The 17,149-nt window shown below is 49.8% G+C and overlaps 1 protein-coding gene across 4 annotated transcripts in view; it reads left to right on the plus strand.

Annotated features, from left to right (window-relative positions):
* Nucleotides 1–16,870, plus strand: part of NLRP12 (NLR family pyrin domain containing 12) — a 32,523-nt gene extending 15,653 nt beyond the window's left edge. Inside the window, exons 4-10 of one of the 4 annotated variants that reach the window (XM_045046445.1) lie at nucleotides 748–918; nucleotides 2,405–2,575; nucleotides 4,955–5,125; nucleotides 7,787–7,957; nucleotides 12,526–12,696; nucleotides 14,382–14,552; nucleotides 14,997–16,870. In XM_045046445.1, the coding sequence (XP_044902380.1) occupies nucleotides 748–918; nucleotides 2,405–2,575; nucleotides 4,955–5,125; nucleotides 7,787–7,957; nucleotides 12,526–12,696; nucleotides 14,382–14,552; nucleotides 14,997–15,084 (1,114 nt within the window). In that variant the 3' untranslated portion in view covers nucleotides 15,085–16,870. Of the gene's footprint in view, nucleotides 1–747; nucleotides 919–2,404; nucleotides 2,576–4,954; nucleotides 5,126–7,786; nucleotides 7,958–12,525; nucleotides 12,697–14,244; nucleotides 14,553–14,996 lie in introns of those variants that run through there. The other 3 variants (XM_045046442.1, XM_045046443.1, XM_045046444.1) reach the window with 3 other exon arrangements.
* Nucleotides 16,871–17,149: the final 279 nt, after the last annotated feature.

The raw sequence follows: 17,149 nt of genomic DNA on the forward strand, positions 1-17,149 counted from the left end.
TTCAGCCAGGTCATGATCTTGTGGTCCGTGAGTTCCAGCCCCGCGTCAGGCTCTGGGCTGATGGCTCAGAGCCTGGAGCCTGTTTCCGATTCTGTGTCTCCCTCTCTCTCTGCCCCTCCCCCGTTCATGCTCTGTCTCTCTCTGTCCCAAAATAAATAAACGTTGAAAAAAAAAAAGTAAAACATAAAGAGGGGTGCCTGGGTGGGTCAGTCAGTTGAGCGTCCAACTTCGGCTCAGGTCATGATCTCACGGTTCATGAGTTTGAGCCCCATGTGGGGCTCTGTGCTGACAGCTCAGAGCCTGGAGCCTGCTTCAGATTCTGTGTCTCCGTCTCTCTCTGCCCCTTTCTCTCTTGCTCTCTTTCTCTCTCTCTCAAAAATAAACTCTAAAGGGGCACCTGGGTGGCTCAGTCAGTTGAGCGTCCAACTTCGGCTCAGGTCAGATCTCATGGCTCATTGAGTTCAAGCCCCGCGTCGGGCTCTGTGCTGACAGTTCAGAGCCTGGAGCCTGCTTCAGATTCTGTCTCCCTCTCTCTGTCTCTGTCCTTCCCCACTTGCCCTCTGTCTCTTTCTCTCAAATAGAAATAAACATTAAAAAAAATAAATAAATAAACACTAAAAAAAATTTTTTTTAACGTAAAACAGAAAGATGACACTTTGTAAATTGTGAAAGGGACACACGAGTGTGGCATAATCGTTGCACGGAGTCCGGCCCAGCTCCGCTCTGTCCTGTCTTTCCTTCACGCAGACCCGAGACGAACGTGTTGCCAGATGCCTACAGCAAGCAGCTCGCTGCGGCTCTGAGCACGAATCCACATCTGCGGGAGCTGCTCTTGGACCACAACGCCCTGGGCAGCCGGGGCGTGAGGCTGCTCTGTGAAGGGCTCAGACACCCCAGCTGCAAACTTCAGAACCTGAGGTGAGTCCAGGCGGGTCTGCAGGCTTCTGATGGACCCCCACACACACCCCATCTTCACGGGGCTCAGTCAGAAAGAGTATGTGGTGGTGTTTGCTTCTGCTGCCCTAGCAAAGCTCCACAGCCTAGGGGATCTGGAGGACAGGAGTCCCAGGCCCAGGTGTGGGCACGGTCGGTCTCCTCCGAGGCCTCGCTCCTTGGCTTGCACATGGCTGTCTTCTCCCCGTGTCCTCACATGTGCGAGTCTGTGTCCAGTTTCCTCTTTTTTTTTTCCCCTTAAGTTTATTTATTTATTTTGAAAGAGGAGAGATCATGAATGGGGAGAGAGGGAGGGAGAGAGAGAGAGAGAGAGAGAGAGAGAGAGAGAATCCCAAGCAGGCTCCATGCCGTCAGCACAGAGCCTAATGCGGGGCTTGAACTCATGAACTGTGAGATCATGACCTGAGCCAAAATCAAGAGTTGCTTGCTTCACTGACTGAGCCACGCAGGTGCCCCCAGATTCCTCTTTTTATAGGGACACCAGTCACAGTGGGCTAGGACCCACTCTAGTGACCTCATTTTTTTTTTTAGTTTATTTATTGGGGCTCCTGGGTGGCTCAGTCAGTGAAGCATCCAACTTCAGCTCAGGTTATTCGTGGGTTCAAGCCCCGCGTCGGGCTCTGTGCTGACAGCTCAGAGCCTGGAGCCTGCTTCCTATTCTGTGTCTCCCTCTCTCTCTGACCATCCCCCACTCACATTCTATCTCTCTCCTTCAAGAGCAAATAAACACTAAAAACATATATATATATTCTTGTTGCCTGTATTTATTTTTTAGTGACATATAATTCACGTCTTTCTTCTTTTAGCGTTTGCACACATCACCACTAATTCCAGAACATTTTCATCACGGCCGAAAGGAATCCTCCCTGACCTCCTTTTCTTTTAAGTTTATTTATTTATTTGGAGAGGGAGAGAGAGGCGCGGGAGGAGCAGAGAGAGAGAGAATCCCAAGCAGGCTCCTCACCGTTGGCTCAGAGTCCGATGCGGGGCTTGAACTTTCAAACTGGGAGGTCATGACCTGAGCCAAAACCAACAGTCAGCCACTTAACGGGCTGAGTCACACCCAGGCACCCCTTTTTCTTTTACTTTAAAAGAAGGGCGGGGGGCGCCTGGGTGGCTCAGTCGGTTGAGCGTCCGACTTCGGCTCAGGTCTCGATCTCGCGGTCCGTGAGTTCGAACCCCGCGTCGGGCTCTGTGCTGACAGCTCAGGGCCTGGAGCCTGCTTCCGATTCTGTGTCTCCCTCTCTCTCTGCCCCTCCCCCGTTCATGCTCTGTCTCTCTCTGTCTCAAAAATAAATAAATGTTAAAAAATAAAAATAAAAAAATAAAAAATAAAGGAAGAGGGAAATAGGTCTAGACCAAAAGAAGGAGGGAGAGAAAGGACGAGGGGCAGAACCCACCCTCTGACCACAGGAAGTGACCTGGTTCTTGTCCCCTCCCTCGTGCCCAGGCTCAAGAGATGCTGTGTGGCTCCCTCTGCCTGCCGGGACCTCGCGGCCGCCCTGATGGCCAATCAGAATCTAAGAAGGATGGACCTGAGCGGCAATGGGCTCGGGCTGCCGGGTGTGAAGATGCTGTGTCAGGGGCTCCGGCATCCCAGATGCAGGCTGCAGGCGATTCAGTGAGTCTGCACCCCGGACCGGTCCTTGGTCTGTGCCGTAGGGCTGCCCAGAGACCGTAGACTCCTGCCCCGGACCCTTTGAGCTTTAGGGAACCCCTCCCTGGCCTCCTTGTACCCCACCCACCTCACGTCCACGGTGGGGAGTGCCCAGGCCACTCACCCTCGCAGACCCCACACCTTACTGGTCAGCGACACCCCGAGGGGTCTGCACGCCGAGCTCCTGTGAGTTCGTGACGTTTAGCTGTGCCGTCCCTTCTCGCTGCAAGGCCACAGTTGTGGACAAGCCACCTAGTGTCCCCTGGGGGTCTGCCCCACTCCCACAGAGGACGCTGCTTCTGATATTTCTGGTCACCAATGTGTGGGATTTCCCACAGCAAGCAACTCTGCAACACCAGTGGGGTGTCCTATAAATCACTCTGCCTCCGTCTGCCTGGAGGTGCTGTCAGGCCCCACAGGTGAGGGCTCCCCCCCACGAGACTGCCCCCCCACCCCCACCCCCGCCACGTCCCCACCCCAGCCTCAGATGCCAGTTACAAATCCAAGTTGTCACCTGGCTTCTATCCCACCCCCTGCCCCAGGTTTGATTAATTTCCCAGAGTGGCTCATAGAACTCCCGAGAAACACTTAGGTTTCTCAGTTTATTAGGTTGATGATAACTAATGATCCTGTATGATACAGGATACAGTTGAAAACCAGGGGGAGAGGTGCATGGGAGGAGGTCTGGGAGAGTCCCGAGAGCAGGAGTTTCTGTCCTCACAGGGCTGGGTGCACCGCCCTCCCGGTGAGGATGGGGTGGATGTGTTCACCAGCCTGGAATCTCCCAACCATGTGCTATCATTTGTTTTTGCTTCTTTGTTTTTTGAGAGACAGACAGAGAGAGAGAGAGAGAGCACAAATGAGTGAGGGGCAGGGAGAGAGAGAGAAGTGGGGCTCATCCGAAGCGGGACTCGAACCCACGAACTGTGAGATCATGAGCTGAGCTGAAGTCTGTTTGCTTCACCAACTAAGCCACCCAGGTGCCCCACTATTGGGGTTTTAGGGAGCCTTCCTCCTGTGGTGAATGGATCATTACTCCATTTCCAGCCCCTCCCTTCTGGAGGAAGCGGGGGGGTGGGGGCGCAGGGATGAACGTTCCAAGCTTCTCATCAGGGCTTGGCCTCTCTGGTGCCCAGGCCAATCCGGGAGCCCACCCATCCCAAGACACAATCCTGGTGTTCTTACCACTTAGGAATTACAGGGATTCAGGAGCTCTGTGCTGGGAACAGGGGCAGAGATCAGTATATATATTTTCTATGATCTCTTACCACGTCCCATCTTATTCCTCCGAGGGAACTCCTACTTAGCCTTTGAGAACCATCCCAACCCCCCAGAGAGTCTTCCCTAACTGTGCACAGGTTGCCAAACGTGAGTTAGGTTTTATTGTATTGTATTGTATTGTATTGTATTGTATTGTATTGTATTTTTAATGTTTATTTATTTATTTTGAGAGAGAGAGAGGAGAAAGAGAGACAGGCAGAGAGAATCCCAAGCAGGCTCCACACTGTCAGCACAGAGCCTGACTTGAGGCTCGAACTCACGAACCCTTGAGATCATGACCTGAGCTGAAACCAAGAGTGGGATGCTTAACCCACTGAGCCACCCAGGTGCCCCACCACGATGGTTTTTTTTTTTTAATTTTTTTTTAACATTTATTTATTTTTGAGACAGAGAGAGACAGAGCATGAACGGGGGAGGGGCCGAGAGAGAGGGAGACACAGAATCGGAAGCAGGCTCCAGGCTCTGAGCCATCAGCCCAGAGCCTGACGCGGGGCTCGAACTCACGGACCGCGAGATCGTGACCTGAGCCGAAGTCAGACGCTCAACCGACTGAGCCACTCAGGCGCCCCTCACCACAATGGTTTTAATAGACAGTAGCTCACCGTCCCAGCACCTATTGTGTGCCAGGCATGGTTCTGCATCCTGTCCCCTTAGCAAATTTTGTGCTCCTCGCAAGAAACTTAGGAAGCAGGTGCGACCATCATCCTTGTATTACAGGCAGTGAACCTAAGGCAGCACGTGAAACATGAAACAGACTTGCAGACACTTTGCCTGAGGGTGCAGAGCTAGCGAGTGCCAGAGATAGACCCACCCTGACCTTGAGCTCTGGAGATCCTGCCGTGAGCTGTGGCTCACTCCTGCCTCAATGGCACTGCCTTCCCTGGAGTATCATTGCTTAGCCCTTTGCCTCGTTAGACAGGATGCTCCTGCTGGAGACGATGGCCTCTTGTTCATCTCTGAGCCGTGGTGACATGTGTAGGTTCGTGTTGGGTGACTGGACGGGCCAGGGGAGGAGCCAGGAAAGCAAGATGGCAGCCTCTTCAACATCTCTTCCCTCCCGAGGTTGAGGAAGTGTGAGCTGGAGGCCGGCGCTTGCCAGGAGATCGCCTCTGTGCTCAGCACCAATCAGCATCTAGTGGAGTTGGACCTGGCGGGGAATTCGCTGGAGGATTTGGGTCTGAGGCTGTTATGCCAAGGCTTGAGGCATCCAGTGTGTGGACTGCGGATCCTGTGGTGAGTTCTTCACGGGGCCAAAAAAAGAAAAGGTTAGGATGGTAAATTTGATGTCATTTATACATATATATATATATATATTTTTTATTTTTTATTTTATTTTATTTTTTTTTTGACAAAGAGAGACAGAGACAGAGCATGAATGAGCAGGGGAGGGGCAGAGAGAGAGGGAGACACAGAATCCGAAGCAGGCTCCAGGCTCCAAGCTGTCAGCACAGAGCCTGATGGCAGGGCTCGAACTCATGAACCATGGGATCATGACCTGAGCCGAAGTCGGACGCTTAACTGACTGAGCCACCCAGGCGCCCCGTGTCACATATATTTTACCACAATAAATCATAAATAAATAAGTATCAGGGCAATACTAACATCAGTGTCAAATGCCACAGAGCTCCCTACAATAAAGGCATCCACAAAAATCCCTGTGGTTGTCCGGACAGACACCTCATCTCAGTGTGGCTGGAGACAAGAGTGAGTTTGTTGGTTTCTGTCACCGAGAAGTCCAGAGGGAAAGACTGGTTTCAGGCACAGCTGGGTCCGGGGTCTCACGTGGTAAATCCAGGACTCTGTCTCTGTCTTCTCTTTCTATATATAGGAAGACGCTGTGCTAAATGTCAACAGAGGACACCTTTGAGGAGTGGGTTTTGGGGCAATAGTGTTTTCCTGCTCTGTACTTCTATCAGTTCAGGTGCATCCCAAACACATTACTGCTAATTTATGGCGGAGCATCAAAGACAGGTTGAGGAATCACACACGATGAGCACAGAAATGCTGTTCTGTGTTTTCTGGATTACTTTAGCCAAGAAAATGCATCACACTGAAAAAAGAAAATAAAATACACGTATCATAAAATTTACCATCTTATCATTTTTTAGGTAATTTCAGGGCGCCCGGATGGCTCAGTCGCTTGAACGTCCGACTCTTGATTTTCAGCTCAGGTCACGATCTCACGGTTCGTGGGTTCGAGCCCCACGTCGGGCTCTGTGCTGACACCGCAGAGCCTGCTTGATTCTCTCTCCCCCTCTCACTGCCCCTCCCCCTCTCAAAATACATAAATAAAAAGTAATCTCTACACTCAACGTGAGGCTCAAACTCACGACCCAGAGATCAAGAGCCGTGTGTTCTACTGGCTGAGCCAGCCAGGCATACGTTCTATTTTGCCATTCTGAAGCATACAGCTTCATGGTCTTAAGCTATGAAGACTATTCACTATTCACTATTCACTATTCACTTAAAGACTATTAAGCTATTCGCACTGTTGTGCAAAGCATCACCACCATCCATCGCCTGAACTTTTTCATCTTGCAAAACTGAGACTGTCCATTAAACACCGCCTCCCTATCTGCCTGCCCCGGCCCCTGATAACCTCCATTCTACTTTCTGTCTTTATGGTATTTGACCACTGTAGGTACCTGATGTAACTAGAATCACAAAATATTTGTCTGCCCTGTGTGTGTGTGTGTGTGTGTGTGTGTGTGTGTGTCTGTCTGGCTTCTTTTACTTAGTATCTTTTCAACTTTCATTCACATCGCTGCGTTAAAAGTTCCTTCCTTCTTAAGGCGGAATAACATCACATTACGTGGATATACCACAGTTGAATTCATTCGGTTCATCCCTTGGTGGACACTTGGAGTGCTTCTGCCTTTTGGCTATTTTGAAAAATGCTGTAAACGTTGAGCCACAGATATTATTTTGAGCGCTTACTTTCAATTCTTTGGGCTATGTAACCAGAAGCGGAATGGATGGAGCATAGGGTTGTGTTTAATTTTTTGTGGAGCTGCCGTATTGTTTCCCACACTCACTTCACCATTATTCCTTCCTACCAACAGTGCATAAAGTTAATTCCTTCACACCCTTGCCAACATTCGTGGTGTTCAGGGGCCTTTTGAAATTCGTAAAAAACGTTATTATTATTTTTTACGATAGCTGTCCTAATGGATGTGATGTGGTACATCCTGGTGGTTTTGATTTGCGTTTTCCTAATGATTAGAGATGCTGAGCATCTTTTCGTGTGATTTTGGACCGTTTGTTTATTTTCTGCAAAGAAATGTCTACTCACACTTTTGCCCGTTTTTATTTTTTTCTTCTTTTTTTTTTTTTTTTTTTTTTTTTTTTAAAAATTTTAACGTTTTTTTATTTATTTTTGGGACAGAGAGAGATGGAGCATGAACGGGGGAGGGGCAGAGAGAGAGGGAGACACAGAATCGGAAACAGCCTCCAGGCTCCGAGCCATCAGCCCAGAGCCTGACGCGGGGCTCGAACTCATGGACCATGAGATCGTGACCTGGCTGAAGTCGGACGCTCAACCGACTACGCCACCCAGGCGCCCCCTTTTGCCCGTTTTTAAACAATGAGTTTTTCCTTTGAAAATGCATTACTTTTGGGGCGCCTGGGTGGCTCAGTTGGCTAAGCGTCCGACTTCGGCTCAGGTCATGATCTCACGGTTCGTGGGTTCGAGCCCCACATCTGGCTCTGTGCTGACACGCTCAGTGTCTGGAGCCTGCTTCACTCTGTCTCTCTCGAAAATAAAATGAAATGAAACATTAAAAAAATATGTTAAAAAAAAGAAAATGCATTACTTTTAAGATTGGGGGTAGGGGAGATAAAATTAGCATTGTATAGAAAACACTTATAATACGTGTTGAATTGGATTTCCTACAGGTTGAAGATTTGTGACCTTACTGCTGCTGCCTGTGAGGACCTTACGTCCATCCTCAGTGTGAACTGCAGCCTGAGGGAGCTGGACCTAAGCCTGAATGACCTGGGGGACCCCGGGGTGCTGCTGCTGTGTGAGGGCCTCAGGCATCCCCAGTGTAGACTCCAGACCCTCCGGTGAGTCCTGTGTTCCTCACCATCATCTGAGTCTGCTCTTCTATCTGGGCTCACTGGGCTCACTGGGGTCACTCCCTCTTCTCCTAACCTCTAGCTACATCTGCCTCAAAGATTTTTCTGCCACAGGGCCTTTGCACAAACAGTTCTTTCTTCCTGGGATGCCCTCCTACTTTGCTATTCCTCCTGTTTCCTGGATAACATCTGTTTGATCTGTTAGGACTCCAAACAAATGCTTCATCCCCATGGATTCCTTCCTTAACCCCTAAATAAGGTCTGGGTTCTCAGTTTGGGGATTTAATTTGAGCTTACGCTCAATTAAATTTATTTTATTTATTTAAAAAAATTTTTTTAGGTTCATTTATTTTGAGACTGACAGAGAGAGGCAGAGAGAGAATCTCAAGCAGGCTGTGTTGTCAGTACAGAGCCCGACGCAGGGCTTGATCTCATGAACCATGAGATCATGACCTGAGCCAAAATCAAGAGTCAGTGTTTAAATTTTAATTCTAGTAAAGTTAATATATTTTTATTTTTTTAAAGCTTTTATTTATTTTTGAGACAGAGACCAGGCGCTAGTTGGGGAGGGGCCGAGAGAGAGAGATACACAGAATCCAAAGCAGGTTCCAGCCTCCAAGCTGTCAGCACAGAACCTGACTCGGGGCTCAAACAGGTGAACCATGAGATCGTGACCTGAGCCAAAGTCAGATGCCCATCCGACTGATCCATCCAGGTGCCCCTAGTTAATATATTTTTACAAGAAGGAATGGATGAATAAACCGAGGAACAAAAAGAAAATGCAGAAGGCTGTCAATTTCCAAAAAAAAGTCATTTTTCTCTATAGTCCCAAAGGAGACTCTGTCCTACAAAAGTCTCATCTATTATCTGGTGTCATTCACGCTAGAAGTTTTGTTTCGCTTTTTTCTTTCAAGACATTGTGCACAGCCTGGCTTCTATTGCTTTTGTTACATTTGGACAAATGCCCCATTTCTTCATTCTTTTCTCTACTGCATCCAGTCCACACTATCACTATGGAACCATACACACCTCTGTGTGTGTTTTAAATATAATTTTTTTTAATTTTTAAATGTTTATTTTTGAGAGAGAATGCATGGGGTGGGGGAGGAGAGAGAAGGGGGACAGAGGATCCTAAGTGGGCTCTGTGCTGACAGGCCCATGTGGGGCTTGAACTCACAAACTTTGAGATCGTGACCTGAGCCAAAGTCAGATGTTTAACCAACTGAGCCACCCAGGCGCCCCCCACAGGCCCCTGTTTTAATTTAGTCTCCTTCCTTCGCTCCCCAAAGCTCGTCTGTAGGCACTCCTGTCTTTATGTAAATGATACAGCTCACCAACCTCTCCCCCTCCCCCACTCATCTTTATAACTGAGCATGTGCACTTGGTGCAGACATATCTAAGGCGTCCCTTTGAGCTCACCTGCGTTTAGTTATTTGCACGCACCAGATAGTATGGAGCCGTGCTCCCGTCCCCAGCTCTGCTGTGATGTTCATTCTTGTGTGTCCTTTCCTGAATGCCCCCCCCCCAGCCCCCACCCCCAACCAGGAGTCAAGTCACACACTCAGACTGAATTTGACATCTCCACCTGATCTGAATAGCTCTCTAGAAAGATGAGGTTTACACTTCCGACCGCTATTTAGGAAAAGCTACTTTGCTGGTATCTTGATGGTTATTCAACTTTCTATCTTTAACACCCTGGTGGGTGTAAAATGTTCTTAAACGGCATTTCAGTGTTGAGTATCTCTTCGTGTGCTTATCGGCTTTTTTGGTTTCCCCGTTCTGTGAATTTCCTAATTGCATAATTTATTTGTGTCTTTGGTATGTGTTCTATATTTGCCGTGCTCTGCGAATGTTCCCCGCTTTAGATATTAATCTTCCGTTGAGTGCGTATCTTGGAAACGTCTGCTCGGTAGGTCCTCAGCCTGTCAAATTGTCTGTGGATGCTTTCCTCAGGCACAAATCTGTATGTTTTGAGGTCAGATCCGTATGCATTTCTATGATTTATATCCTTGTGAGGTGTCCAAGAATTCCTTTGCCATGTGCCTGGCTGGCTCAGAAGAACGTACTTACAGTTCTGGATCTCGGGATGAGTTCAAGCCCCACGGTGGGTGTAGAGACTACTAAAAAAATAAACTTAAAAGAAAAAAGAAGAAAGAAAAGAAAATCTTTTGCCAGTACAATGTCAAGGGTGTTCTCAGTTTCTTCTTTGTGTTTACCTGTGTGGTTAGGTGGGGTTCAGTTTTTTTTTTCTCTAATTTTTGCAAAGCCATTTAATAAAGTAAGGAAATCCTGTCCTTAGCATTTTCTTTTTCTTTTTATGTTTACTTATTTATTTTTGAGAGAGAGAGACTGAGCAGGGGAGGGGCCAGGGTGGGGGTGGGGTGGGAGACAGAATCCCAAGCAGGCTCTGCACTGTCAGCACAGAGCCTCATGTGGGGCTTGAACCCACAAACCATGAGATCATGACCGGAGCCTAAACCAAGAGTCGGACGCTTAAACGACTGAGCCACCCAGGCGCCCCTTTTGCGTTTTCTTCTTGCAAATTTTCAGCTATTCATACACATTTATTCTGCCATTACATTTTAGAATGCATAAAAAGGTTGTTTTTTTTTTTTTTTTAGTTTATTTATTTTTTACTCCTGTCTTTTCCCAGTGTGGGGCTCGAACTCCCCACCCCGAGATCAAGAGTCGCATGCTCTTCTGACTGAGCCGGCCAGGTGTCCCTACAAAAAAATGTTTTAGAAGGCATTTCTCCACTTACCCCAGTGTGGCTCTTACTGGCTGAGGCTGGGTTCTTTCCCTTGTCCACACACAGCAGGTCAACCAGATGTTTATATGTCTATAGATCTACATGTCTCCTGAGGGAAACACGGACACCCTCAAAGGAAAGGAGAGTTCAGGTTTTCGCCCTATGGGAGCCATATCTAAGGACAGGCAGGAATGTCTGAAAATCTGGAAAAAAAAAAAACACTATACAGTGAAATAGCACTTTTTAAAAATATTGATTTACTTTTGAGAGAGAGAATGCATGCATGCTTGAGAGGGGAGGGGCACAGAGAGAGGGAGGGAGGGAGGGAGAGAGAGAGAGAGCGCAAGTGAGGGAGGGGCAGAGAGAGGAGACACAGAATCTGAAGCAGGTTCCGGGTTCTGAGCTGTCAGCACAGAGCCCAACGCGGAGCTCCAACTCACAAACCTTGAGATCATGACCTGAGCTGAAGTTGGACCCTTAACTGACTGAGCCACGCAGGTGCCTCTGAAATAGCATTTTTGACTCTCTTAAGTCCCCCCAAAGAGTCTTTCGATTGCAACAGTATGCAAGGACAGTGGCTAAGTGAACCCCAGCTCCATGACCTTGAGCAGTGCATGGCACCCCACGTGTCCTAACAACAGATGGTAATAGCATTCTCCTCCCAGTGGCTATCATGAGAAACAGACGAAGTTATGCTTAAATTACTTGCTGTTGGGGCACCTGGCTGGCTCAGTCAGAAGAGCATGTGACTTTTGATCTCAGGGTCGTGAGTTTGAGCATCACGTTGGGTGTAAGAGAATGTATATTTTAATTTACTTAAACTAAATAAAATTAAAAAAAAAAAAGAAAGACCCTTATAAACCACTTACTGCTATGCGCTCATCTGTATAAAAAAATTCCCATGTTGGGGCACCTGGGGGGCTCAGTCGGTTGAGCGTCCGACTTTGACTCAGGTCACGATGTCGTGTTTTGTGGGTTCGAGCCCTGCATGGGGCTCAGAGCCTGCTTCAGATTCTGTGTCTCCCTCTCTCTCTGCCCCTCCCTTGCTTGTGCTCTGTTTCTCTCTCTCTCTCAAAAAACAAATTAAAACATTAAAAAAAATTAAAAATCAATTAAAAAAGAAAAAGAAAGAAACTGGGTAAGGATATAGCTCCGCCCCCCCCCCCCCCCATTCCAGGGTCTTTGCAGATAAAATTAGTTCAGATGAGTGCTGGAGCAGGGAGGGGCCCCTAATTAGGTGTCCTCATGAAGAAGAGAAATTTGGACACAGACACATGTGGAGGAAGACGCGGTGTGAACATGCAGGCAGAGACGGGGTGATGTTTGTGCAGGACAGATGTGCCCCAAAGATGGCTGGTGAACACCAGAAGCCTGGGGAGAGGCTGGACCAGGTTCTCGGCTGCCAGGGGCAGGGGGGAGGGGCGGGCAGGCTTCCCTCTAGAGCTGTGAGACCGTCAGTGTCTACCTTGTGAGCCTCCGGTGTGGAAACTTGTTACAGCAGCTGGAGGAACCTGATACACGAGCACTCATTGGATGGATACCCAACCCATACTGAATATCATCCTTCCTCTGGACCATCTCCCTGTGTTCCTTCCTTCCTCTTTCCCTCTTTCTTTGTTATTTCTCTCTGCCTCCCATCTTCCCACCCACCTGCCCCTTGCTTCTCCCTTTTTCTGCCTCGGGTGGTGGTTGGGGGGGGGGGATGGTGTCTGGTCACCTCTCTGCACGGGCACCTGGACAGAAGGAAACCCTCCCCGGGGACGCCTTTGGGGTGACTCAGCTCGCCTCTGTGCGTCCTGTCTTCCAGGTTGGGCATTTGCAGGCTGGGCTCGGCCGCCTGTGAGGGTCTCGGTGCTGTGCTCCAGGTCAACCCCCACCTACGGGAGCTGGATCTGAGTTTCAATGACCTGGGCGACAGGGGCATGTGGCCGCTGTGCGAGGGGCTGGGACACCCCACCTGCAGACTCCAGAAACTGTGGTGAGCTGAGCCCTGGGCGTCGGGACTGGTGGCCTGGCGGGGGCGGTCTCCGGCTGGGGGCGCATCTCTGCCCTGTGCTTCTATCGGAGGGACATCCCTCCCCCGCTCTGGAAGAGGGCCAGCGGGAGCCCCGAGGTGGAGAGAAAACCCGCAGAGAGCTCAGGCGGTAATTTATTCTCTGCAGGAGGCAAACATAAAAATGCCTTACTTTACCTTCCATCGTTGCCTGTAAACATTTTCTGTAAACTTTCCTCTTCTCCGCTGACATTTACTTGGGCAGATTCTTGGCTTCTCAGTGACCTTTATATAATAAAAAGTCAATCTGTTCCAGTGTGAATTTCAGTCAAATGTGAATTATCACTCCTCCTCCTTCTTTGTCCCCAAAACCCGCCTGGCTCCCACCCCGAGGGACTGTTTCTATTGTCATTTCTGAGGCTCTGGCTTATGTGCTGGTCTGGGTAGGTGGGCATCAGGAAGGGGGCGGGGGGGGGGTGGGGCTCAGGGACAGCACTTTCCCCACCCCCCATCTGGCAGGCACCTCTCCCGGGGATCATATGCGCATTCTTACAGGGACCCTCCACCCCCACCCCGGGAGGGAGGCGCCTGCCCCTAGCGACCTCCTTGCACACCCCGTCTACATGTTGCACCCTCATCTTCCTCTCCTGACCCCCCTGCACCTGTGACGTGGGTGGTTCTTCGTCAGCAAGCTGGTTTTTTCTCTTCCTCTGCGAGTCCCGAGCTGTTGTCTTGTACCTCGTTTTGGGAGCTGGCATCTCTCGCCTCACAGCCTCAGCCAAACTAAGATTAAAATATTTCCACTTAACATCCCTGCTGTGATACTACTTCTTTCAAAAGTTGCTGTGAGGAGCAAATGAAGTAAACGCAAAGCCCTTAGCAAGGTGCTCGGCACACCGTTGTTCCTCAGTAGGTGCTACCCATTCTTATTGTTACCGTAAAGGCAGAGAATGCAGGAAAGAAACACAGTGGGAGGCAGATTGGAAATTAGAGAGAATCAGATGGCATATCGTTTGGGCAGGTGGCAGCCCAATTCATACTGGCTCCTAAAAGAGAGAGATTGACTTATGTAACTGAAAATTGGCTTCAGGTATGGCTTGATCTAGGCATTTGGATTCTTGATCTCCATTATCTTCCCCCCTCGTTGCTGTATTGGCTCCTTTATCAAATAAGCTTTGCCTTGATCCTGCTTGTTGACAAAACACAACTTCTTACCAGGTCTAAGTTCTGAAAGAAAAAGCTCGGGAAATCAAGTATGGGTCTGATGCGCTGGTTTTGGGTGGGTCCTGTGTCCAACTGAAACCATTCATGGTGACTTGGAGACAGGGGAACCAATCGACTTAGGCCTGGATCCTGAGCTCAAGGACAGTGTGAACCCCGGACTGAGACCCTGAGACCGGGGTTTCATTGACAGACGGGGATCGAATTACCATAAAGGGGAATGGGTAGGACTGCGAAATCAGTGGGTAACCTATGGAGATGAAGTTGTGAATTGAGAAGCATCCTTAAATGCTTCCCTTAAATGTTTTCCAGCACATTGGCCTTAACCTGGACTGGCTGGGCACCACTCTTTCTCTGAAATCGGTCTCCTAAAAGCATCACCCTGAATCCCCTTGAAGACACTGCCCCAAAGTAGCTCCTTATATTGCTTCAACCACTGTCTTCCACAGGCTGGATAGCTGTGGCCTCACAGCCAAAGCTTGTGAGCATCTTGCTTCTGCCCTGGGCGTCAGCCAGACCCTGACGGAGCTTTATCTGACCAACAACGCCCTGGGGGATACGGGGGTCAGGCTGCTGTGCAAAGGGCTGAGTCATCCTGGCTGCAAACTTCGAGTGCTCTGGTGAGAGACGGGTTTCTGGTTCTGAAGGAGGCGGGACCTGGGGCTTGGAGTTGGGAGTGAGGGTCAACAATCGAGACGCCCATCGGAGATGGGCAAGTAGGCCAGAAGATTCGGAAACGTCTCCTTCATGCACTAATGTATGCAAGCAGTGTGGGATGGGGAGGCCTTCCGGCCTCTTCGCTCCTCAATATCCCCGTCTATAAACGGGGGGAAACCTGGCTGCTTCTTCTTAAAGATGGCCACAAAGTAAACCAGTCAAGAGTTTAGAGACTTGGGATAGTGTGGTAGCTCAGAGTCCAGCCTACCTCTCCATGGGACTCGGTTTCCAACCAAGTACCGGATGATGGGATTATGTTAACAAGGCAGGAAGTGTGAGAGATTTGAGGTTACCTTGGAATGCTGCAGCCTGGGCCTGGGGTAACCTTTCCCGCTGTGTGTCCTCAGGTTATTTGGGATGGACCTGAACAAAATGACGCACAGAAGGCTGGATGTGCTTCGGGGAACAAGACCTCACCTGGACATTGGCTGCTGAATGGCTCTAGCTCTCCTCTTGAAGGCAGAGCAGAGGAAGAGCATCCCAGGACCCCGCTGGTCAACGGTGTTGAGCAGGCTCTCCTGTGCACTCCCATGCAGGATGGATCCTTTCTGCTTGGGGACTGGGTCAAGGCATCGTGGAGCCTGGAGCTTTAGTTTGGGGGATGCTACGGTCACGGACAGGACCTGAGGATTCTTGAGCAGGGGCTCTAAGCCGAGGGCAATTTTTGCACCCCTCCCGGGACACTTGGCAATGCCAGGATTCTCCAATGCTAGCGATCCATCCTGTAATACACAGAACAGCCCCCTACAGCCAGGCCTGCAGCCGAAATGGCACTTGTGGCAAAGTTGAGGATTAGCGGTGCCGTGAGGGTGCTAGACAGTCTCAAAGGTCGGGCCAGGTGCCAGAGAATACTGGTCAGGCCAGCAGCCCCGCCACCCACTGCCTTGCAGTCCTGCTTTGCACACGGTCCTGCCCGCTGGCTGGATCCCTCACCGGGATTAGCCCACTGTAGAATGGCCTCTGACCTGTCCCATGCTGGAGGACTCGGGCGAAACCAGACTTTCCCTGTTGGGGACTGGAGATAGGGAGACTCAGTCCAAGCCAGTTGATTGATCCCAGGAATGCCCAAGGACACCATGAGTGTGCTGAAATGAAGCTATTAGTTTAAGACTGGAATTTAGTAGGAAGCACCTGGAGCTTATGGAGGAAACAGTGACCCTGGAGCCCATGAAAGCCTGGAAAAGGAAGCTAACTCAGACCCGCAGACATTCCTGTGGACATCAGGGTCTCATTGACACTTGACTCTTGAAACCAAGGCCTTTCCTTCCTGAGCGCCCTTGACTTGTCTGTCCTCCAGCCCCTTACAACCCCACAAACCATGCCCCAGACCCTTTGCTGAAGCTGAACAAGGAGAAACCTGGCCCACTCACCACCCAGGCCCTTAGGTGGCCTCCAGGAAGATCTATGCACATGTCTGGGGGTGTAGGAATGTTAACATGCCTTGGAAGAGGAACGGTGGGAGGGGGGGTCCTGATCTGACAAGGTCTAGAATGCTGGGGCAAGACTGCTCCTTTGGTGTGAGCCAATTTCAGGCACAGCCCTCTAGGAGGCAAGTGTTGAAATGGAAGCCGCCCTAACATCCTCCAGATCTTAGGAGCAACCAAGCTAGTGTTCGTTTGGTACCATTAACCCACTCACTGAGGAACCCGCAATTAGGCGTTTAGCTCTAAGATACACCCCCCTTTCCTTGTGATTCTTTCCCAATGTGCAATCAACTTTGGCTTTGCCTGTAGCCAATCTGAATGGAAGACACATCACCCGTGTCCCTATACTATGGTGGGGAAGTCCAGGACTTTTCAGGGCTCAATTGGTTTCTCATGTTCTACAAAACCTGTTTTAAGGTCAAAGATTTCCTTTACTGAAGGTGTAAGGGCGGGGGGAGCAGAGATGATCCAGCCCTTCCCTCCCACATTGCTGAAAAGCCAAGGGCCCATTTTTAAACAAAGCCACAAACCCACACAAAATCATGGTTATTTTATTGAAGTGTTTCACCATTTGGAGATGGTAAGGCTAAAATAGGACCGGAGTGCCTGGGTGGCTGAGTCGGTGAAGCATGTGGACTCGGTTCCAGCTCAGGTCCTAATCCTCACGTTGCCTCGCATCGGGCTGAGCTGCCGGAGCAGACCACGCTTGGGATTCTCTGCCCCTCCTCTGCTCGTTCAAAGAACCTGAACTAGGACTCAGTGTAGAATAAAGGGGGTTAAGGCATTCAGAGGGAAAACCGGTCCTTGGCTTCTTACTACCCGTGGGCTAAAGGTTGTACACAACACTCCATTAGGACAAATGGCTGTGGGGGGAGCCAGCCTGCTGGAGGGATGGGTGGGCTGGAAGCCGCAGCTCGGGTCCAGGACAGCAGGCTGGGAAGTTAAGCTTTCCAAGCTCTAGGACGTTGAGGATTTCCTCAGACAAGGACACACAAAAATGGGAGCACTTTCCAGACAGAGAACGGGAAGTGCCCCCATTTTGTGTATCCCAGTCTGAGCACCGCTAAGGATTTGCC

Source organism: Felis catus, chromosome E2 (assembly GCF_018350175.1).
Source record: "Felis catus isolate Fca126 chromosome E2, F.catus_Fca126_mat1.0, whole genome shotgun sequence".
NCBI classification, from domain to species: Eukaryota; Metazoa; Chordata; class Mammalia; order Carnivora; family Felidae; genus Felis; species Felis catus.